Raw genomic sequence first — 8,462 nt, forward strand, 5'->3', positions numbered from 1 at the left:
AGTGTTCAACAATACACTGTTCCCATCCCCGTCACAAACAACAAGAAGAATGAAGAATAACAATAGAGAGAGAAAGAGTTAGGAATCAGAATAAAAAGAATAGAAGAAAAAAAGGGTGGCAGCAGAAGCACGAGCTCAATTAAAGCCAGATAGAAGAACAGAGTGAGATAATAAAGAAAGGGCAGTGGGGAGGTCTTATTTTCATCATACGTAAAGCTGAGGAATTCAAGTTTTAGTTTTAGCCATGTCACAGAATTCTGAGGAGATAAAGACAGTTGAACAGTGGAGATGGTCTGAAATGCAAGGCCTTGAGCTTATGTCCTCTTCAGCTCCAGTTTCTGACTCACATGAATCCAACCCAACATTGGAAGAGAAAAGAGAAGAAAGGGTAATGGAAGAGCCTTCAGTGGCCAAGAAAGATGCTGCTGCTTCTAATGGTACTTGCAGCAGTGGTGGTGGTGGGGATAAGAAGGGTGAGAGCATTTCTTCTGTTCGGTTTGGTGAGCTTTTCAGATTTGCTGATGGGTTGGATTACATTTTAATGGCAATTGGAACGGTTGGAGCATTTGTACATGGTTGCTCCTTGCCACTCTTTCTTCGTTTCTTCGCTGATCTCGTGAATTCATTTGGCTCCAATGCGAATGACTTGGACAAGATGACTCAGGAAGTTGTGAAGGTAATGATATTACAGTAACAAAATAAGCATGATTTGGTGCGTGATGGTTTTGGTGGTTTTTGAGAGTTGGAGTTCTTTGTGGTTTTGTGTTTGCAGTATGCGTTTTACTTCCTGGTGGTGGGGGCTGCCATATGGGCATCCTCCTGGGCAGGTAAATTTCACTCTAAATTTCTAACTTTTGGTCTAAATTTGGATTTTTTTTTTTTTTTTTTTTTTTGAAATTTTAGAGGGTGTGTGAATGTGGAAAGAGGTTTGGTTTTGTTGCTGCAGAGATTTCGTGCTGGATGTGGACAGGTGAGAGACAATCAACGAGAATGAGGATCAGGTATCTGGAGGCAGCGTTGGACCAGGACATTCAATTCTTTGACACCGAGGTTCGAACATCCGATGTTGTTTTCGCCATTAACAGTGATGCTGTCATGGTACAAGATGCCATTAGCGAGAAGGTGAACCACAAAAACGCTTGGTTTTTGCATTGGATTAGACTAGTTTTTGGGTGCCCAGGGTATTCTGAACGGAGAGACATAATCTAATTTTTCGGGATACAGAGTTCATCTCTGACCACATAGGATATGTTTATCTTTGAACCATATATTACCATGATGATTTGAGTATTGCTTAATGTGGTTACTGATTCTGGTTGCTTTTTGTGCAGTTGGGTAATTTCATTCACTACATGGCTACATTTGTTTCTGGCTTTGTTGTGGGTTTCACTGCGGTCTGGCAACTGGCTCTGGTTACCCTCGCTGTGGTCCCTATAATTGCAGTAATCGGAGGCATTCACACCACCACCTTGGCCAAGTTATCTAGCAAAAGCCAAGAAGCTCTTTCTCAAGCTGGTAACATTGTGGAACAGGTGAGACTTAAGGGACCCGACCCGACCCCAATCATTGTGTTGGTCTGTGTTTTTTTTGTATCTGGGGGGTGTTGATGTTGGACTAAATTTGCAGACAGTTGTTCAAATTCGAGTGGTTTTGGCGTTTGTCGGGGAGACCAGAGCACTGCAGGCCTATTCCTCTGCGTTGAGGACTGCGCAGAAGATTGGCTACAGAACTGGATTTGCAAAGGGAATGGGATTGGGGGCCACATACTTTGTTGTTTTCTGTTGCTATGCTCTTTTGCTTTGGTATGGTGGCTATTTGGTTAGACACCACTACACCAACGGAGGACTTGCCATTGCCACCATGTTTTCTGTCATGATCGGTGGATTGTAAGTACTGTTTCCGCCGCTTTTTCATGTTTTAGCAAATTTCATCAACAGAGATAATACTTTTTGTTGTGTTTGTTGTAGGGCTTTAGGACAGTCTGCACCTAGCATGGCTGCATTTACTAAGGCCAGAGTTGCTGCTGCTAAGATTTTTCGTGTGATAGATCACAAGCCGGGTATAGACAGAAAGAGTGAATCGGGTTTGCAGTTAGAGAGTGTTACAGGACTAGTAGAGTTGAAAAATGTGAACTTTTCATACCCCTCGAGACCAGAGGTTATGATCCTCAACAATTTCTCATTGAGTGTACCTGCTGGCAAGACCATTGCTCTTGTAGGGAGCAGTGGATCAGGAAAAAGCACAGTCGTGTCCCTCATTGAGAGATTCTATGATCCTTCTTCAGGTAAAACAAGTTGTGGTAGTTACCGGATTGTGTTCTAATTATGTGACTTGTGTGTCTAACTACACTTTTTTGCAGGACAAGTAATGCTAGATGAGCATGATGTTAAGACATTGAAGCTTAAATGGTTGAGACAGCAAATAGGACTAGTGAGCCAAGAGCCTGCACTGTTTGCTACCACAATTAGAGAAAACATACTCTTGGGTAGGCCTGATGCGGATCAGGATGAGATTGAAGAAGCTGCAAGAGTGGCCAATGCTCACTCATTTATCATCAAACTTCCCGAAGGTTATGAAACTCAGGTCAGTCAATTTAAAACCACTGTTGCTTTGTGAATGAAGTTGGCCCAGTAAAAATGCGTATTTGTGGAGGTGGTTGATCTTGATCATGATGATTCATCAACCACCCCTGTTAAATCAGTCACACCTTTCACATCATTCATATCAAGCATGCCTTGTTTCCATCCATCACTGCTAGTCACTTCGTATAAAATAATATATAACATATTTTTCCTGAATGGTAATATTGAAAACACATCGTGTGTCACATAATGTTACAGTGGGAAACTAACTTTTAATGGAAAGAGGATAATGTCTCAAGAAGTTATGGCAGTTGCTCTTGGTACAAGGAAGGAGTAAAGCCTTGTAATAGTAAAATGTGAACCCCAAGTATTCAGATCTTGACTTTAGCATATATCAATGTTAAACATAATCTCTTAGACTTTATTGCAGTTGTTTAAGGTACAAGAGATGAGGAAAGCTTATCATAGTAAAATGTGAAACCCACAAGCATACGGATCTGGACATGGTTTCTTGTTTTGTTGTACAATTTGGGAATCTATTATTACAACCTCCATTATTATAGTTAGTACTGATTGATTTGGTCAACAAGCAAAACCCATCATTTTTTAATCGAGTTTTTAAAAGTCAAAAGCCATGAAGTGATTGGTCATACAATGCATTTTAAAAAGATTCAGAAGGTAACATGCTTAGGTCAACGGTCCATGTGCGGGAATCCAGAGGAATTGACATTTATTATTACTTTAAAGCCAAAAACTATCAATGCTTGAGATGCCCAGAATATACAGAGAAAAAAAAAGATTGACGTCAAACTCATTTTGGAAAAAAGATTAATCCTTTGTGTTGAACTCAAACTCCTTATTAATTACAGAAGTAACCATGAAGTAATATATGATAATGTATATATTAAAAATAAACTGTTGTCAGATTCTTAGTAAATAGAAGTTACAGTTGTTGAACCAGTATATGGTACTGGTAAAAAATTCAAATTATGTGAAATTTGCAGGTGGGGGAGAGAGGCCTGCAACTTTCAGGAGGACAAAAGCAGAGAATAGCAATTGCAAGGGCAATGCTGAAAAACCCTGCAATTCTTCTCCTAGATGAGGCCACAAGTGCATTGGACTCAGAGTCAGAAAAGCTGGTTCAGGAGGCCCTTGATCGGTTCATGATTGGCAGAACAACTCTTGTAATCGCTCATCGCCTCTCCACAATTCGCAAAGCTGATCTTGTGGCTGTGCTTCAGCAAGGAAGTGTCACTGAAATTGGAACTCATGATGAACTCTTTGCTAAAGGTGAAAATGGAGTCTATGCCAAGCTTATCCGGATGCAGGAGATGGCACATGAAACTTCTATGACTAATGCCAGAAAGAGTAGTGCTAGGTAGCTTTTCACCAATGTTGATCATAGGCATTCTTTTAATGCTCGTATTACATATAATAGGAGTTTTAAGATGAGTTTGTGTTCTTTTTCAGGCCTTCAAGCGCCAGAAACTCTGTAAGCTCGCCCATTATAACACGAAATTCTTCTTATGGGCGATCACCATACTCACGCAGACTATCTGACTTTTCTACATCTGATTTTAGTCTGTCCCTTGATGCATCACATGCAAATTACAGGCCAGAAAAGCTTGCCTTCAAAGATCAAGCTAGTTCCTTCTGGCGACTTGCAAAAATGAACTCTCCCGAATGGCTATATGCCTTAATTGGTTCTATAGGATCTGTTGTTTGTGGATCCCTCAGTGCATTTTTTGCTTATGTTCTTAGTGCTGTCCTCAGCGTTTATTACAATCCAAACCACAGACACATGATCCAAGAAATTGAAAAGTACTGTTACTTGTTGATTGGGCTATCATCTGCTGCTCTCCTCTTCAACACATTGCAGCACTCCTTCTGGGATATTGTTGGTGAAAATCTTACGAAACGAGTGAGGGAGAAAATGCTTACTGCAGTGCTTAAAAATGAAATGGCGTGGTTTGATCAGGAGGAAAATGAAAGTGCTCGAATTGCAGCAAGGCTATCTCTTGATGCCAACAATGTCAGATCAGCCATTGGAGATCGGATTTCAGTAATTGTGCAGAACACTGCACTTATGCTAGTTGCCTGTACTGCAGGGTTTGTATTGCAATGGCGCCTTGCCCTTGTTCTTGTAGCCGTATTCCCGGTTGTTGTTGCAGCCACTGTTTTGCAGGTTTGCCTTCTCACATTTCTTTTTGGCATGCTTTAATCCAATTTTGCACTACCACTTATTCTTTGCACTAAATTTCTAGCAGAAAATGTTCATGACTGGTTTCTCTGGCGACCTGGAAGCTGCTCATGCCAAGGCCACTCAACTAGCAGGAGAGGCTATAGCCAATGTAAGGACAGTTGCTGCTTTTAATTCAGAAAGGAAAATTGTTGGCCTTTTCACATCCAACCTTGAAACTCCACTGCGGCGCTGTTTTTGGAAGGGACAGATTTCAGGAAGTGGATATGGAATAGCTCAGTTTGCACTCTATGCTTCCTATGCACTTGGTCTTTGGTATGCTTCTTGGCTTGTGAAGCACGGTATATCTGATTTTTCTAAAACAATCCAAGTTTTTATGGTTCTCATGGTCTCAGCTAATGGTGCTGCTGAAACTTTAACCCTGGCTCCTGACTTCATAAAGGGTGGTCGTGCCATGAGATCGGTCTTTGATCTTCTTGACCGAAGAACTGAGATTGAGCCAGATGATGCAGATGCTACTCCTGTTCCTGATCACCTTCGTGGTGAAGTAGAACTCAAACATGTTGATTTCTCTTATCCAACAAGACCAGACATGTCAGTTTTTCGCGACCTAAGCCTTCGTGCCAGGGCAGGTAAAACTCTTGCCCTTGTAGGGCCTAGTGGCTGTGGTAAGAGTTCAGTCATTGCCCTTGTACAAAGGTTCTATGATCCAACATCTGGGAGGGTCATGATTGATGGAAAGGACATAAGGAAATACAATCTGAAGTCTCTTAGAAGGCACATTGCTGTGGTGCCTCAGGAGCCGTGCCTATTTGCTACTACTATTTATGAGAACATTGCTTATGGACATGACTCAGCCACTGAAGCTGAGATCATAGAGGCTGCAACTCTTGCCAATGCTCACAAGTTCATATCTTCTCTGCCTGATGGATTCAAGACCTTTGTTGGTGAGAGGGGAGTTCAACTATCAGGGGGACAAAAGCAAAGAATAGCAATTGCTAGAGCTTTTGTGAGGAAGGCAGAACTTATGCTTCTTGATGAGGCAACAAGTGCACTTGATGCTGAATCTGAGAGGTCTGTTCAGGAGGCCTTGGACCGTGCCTGTGCTGGAAAAACCACCATCATTGTTGCACACAGGCTATCAACTATTAGGAATGCCAATCTGATTGCAGTGATGGATGATGGTAAGGTAGCAGAACAAGGCTCTCATTCACAGTTGTTAAAGAATCACCCTGATGGAATCTATGCACGCATGATTCAGCTGCAAAGGTTCACAAATAACCAAGTCATTGGAATGGCCACAGGATCAAGTTCTTCAGCAAGATCAAAAGATGATGAAAGAGAAGGCTAGAAGAGAAAAAGGATAGTATATGCCACACACCTACTGTAATTGTTGGCATTTTTGTTTTGACATAGTATAGTTTGTGTATCTTCTTCTCCCAGCTCCTCCCATTTAAGAATGTGTCTTCTTGTCTTTATGAATCTTATCTTTTACTAAGCAAGAATTACAGGATCAGATTGAAACAGATAAATAGAACCCAATTACCTCATAAATTTAATTTCTTTTTGCTGATCAAAAAGAAAAAAATATAAGCAAATCTTTATGCATTTACAAAGGCCTCCCTTTTTGCGTCCTCAATTTGTTCCCTTTGCATCGGCAACTGCAATGAAAACTACCATTTGAAATTGAACTTTTTATGAAAGATAATAGTAGGAGAGGCGAAGGATTTATTTTTTTGAGTCATTTTGAATATATACACACACAGAGAAATGCTTAGTAATCCTGCAAGAGAGAATATACTAGTCATGGACTGAAAAAATATAAATTAATTGTGATATCTTCTCAGTAATAGAACTCTTAACTTTGCATCTGTAACATGCTAACGGAACTATTAGTGAAAGCTTGTTGTGTTCTTTGATTATAGTCAAAAGTCTTAAGAATATAAGGTTTTAATATATCTTTAGAAAAATACATACCCAAAAAAAAACCTATATAATATGATGGAAAATATGAATGTGAGTGTTATGAAGTAAGTGTGACATGGTAATAAGTTTGTCTGGGAAATTGTCAGTATTATCAATTTGTGTGATTTTAGAATTTATCACGTTAAAATAAACCAGGAAAAAATTACTTGAATTAGATGTTGGATGTGGAAGATAACCCCTATTAATTTTCTGTCATTTTCTTCCACCGATAGAGCATTAATGAGGGTGGTGGCCGTGAATAAAGATCACGAGATGGCATTTTTCACACAAGTTGCTATCAACTACTTATCCTGTCATGGAAGTTATAAATCTTCTGATCCTAAGGTCTGAACTGGGTGCATGTGAATATGCATCTTATGGCTAACATTGTTGATTTTAGATCATATGATTGCATGCATGACATGAAGGTACATATATAAAACTGGTAATTGGACAAGGATCTAAAATGTGGGACGAGTTTGTGGACAAGCATGGGGCATAAAAAGGAGGGGATGATGAGAAAATGACACAAGAAAAAGGACTTTGTTTTGCTACTTAAGTAGGTATCAACTATTGGGACCAAACAGAAGAAAATAATGATTCAAGAAATGAATGGGCAAAGGCAAAGGAGGATCACCAAAGTCTCTTTCCCTACCAACATGCATTGATGGGTGGAAGCAAGATATAGTTGTGCTAGTGTGTGAAGAAACAAAGAGAGCATGAATGTAATTAGAATTGTCATGTATATACAATACCTTCTCATCTATTAAGAACTAGAAAATATTAATGGAACTGTCATTGATCAAACCGATTTGAGCAACCTATAATACACTCTTACAACAAAACAAAAGTAGAAAAAAAAAATTCAAGTCAAGTGAGATAGTAAACTCAATAATAATAAGTAAATAGTTAGAGAAGTATAACTCGATATTTATAGATAAAAAAAATGTTACTGTGACAATTCGTGTTGAGTTCACAAGATATGTACGTTGCCATGATAACCCACATAAAATTCTGAAATAAATGGCATTGATTTTTCTTACACCATGGTCAAATTTAGAGCACAAAAATGGAAGTATGAGGATAATCAAGTAGTTCTCTAGACTTGATTACACAGTAATGGATGATAGTAATCATGAAATTATTAATATGTTGTCTCAACAAATGACTATAGTATTAAATTATTTGGAAAAAAAAATCATGAAAACATGTATTAATTTGAAGTGATTCCCAATTAATAATAAAGTAAGTTGTCATATAATATAAATGAATAAACTCAAATTTTCTTGATTTTGCTAAAGTTTACATTAATGTAAGAGTTCGATGAAATTCACTTTGAACAGTGTATTGATGGAAACCTTGTGAGAGGTTTCTTGGTGATGAAGGACATGTCAACTCAAGCGAAATGATTAAGATAAGACATTTAGCTTCTTGACTTGAATCATGGAATCATGGAGCTTTTGGTTAGGTTTTGGTTTGATTTACGTATGGAAAACTTTGGGTAAATGTATAGGCTATCTTGGGGGGATTCGTGAGGGTTTAGGATAGGTTCTTAAAGGAAATCTTGGTTAGAATTTCTTGGAGTTTATGTGTGTGGGGTTTGATGGGTTATGTAGTTTAGGAGAGCCGGTAAGGAATTATGGAAAAGTTCTTGGAGGATAGTTAAATAGCAACTAGGCTAGAAAATGGTAGTATTTTTTATGGTTTCATCAGAG

The 8,462-nt window shown here is 39.0% G+C and overlaps 1 protein-coding gene across 1 annotated transcript; it reads left to right on the forward strand.

Annotated features, from left to right (window-relative positions):
* Window positions 1–244: 244 nt before the first annotated feature.
* LOC114191945 (ABC transporter B family member 1) lies at window positions 245–6,314 on the forward strand. The gene is made up of 10 exons (XM_028081411.1): window positions 245–676; window positions 773–827; window positions 947–1,122; window positions 1,332–1,532; window positions 1,627–1,886; window positions 1,968–2,284; window positions 2,360–2,583; window positions 3,587–3,960; window positions 4,053–4,767; window positions 4,850–6,314. The coding sequence occupies exons 1-10, from the start codon at window positions 245–247 to the stop codon at window positions 6,131–6,133; spliced, it is 4,038 nt and encodes a 1,345-aa protein (XP_027937212.1). The 3' UTR covers window positions 6,134–6,314.
* The last annotated feature ends 2,148 nt before the right edge of the window (window positions 6,315–8,462 follow it).

This window comes from Vigna unguiculata, chromosome 7, assembly GCF_004118075.2.
Source record: "Vigna unguiculata cultivar IT97K-499-35 chromosome 7, ASM411807v1, whole genome shotgun sequence".
NCBI classification, from domain to species: Eukaryota; Viridiplantae; Streptophyta; class Magnoliopsida; order Fabales; family Fabaceae; genus Vigna; species Vigna unguiculata.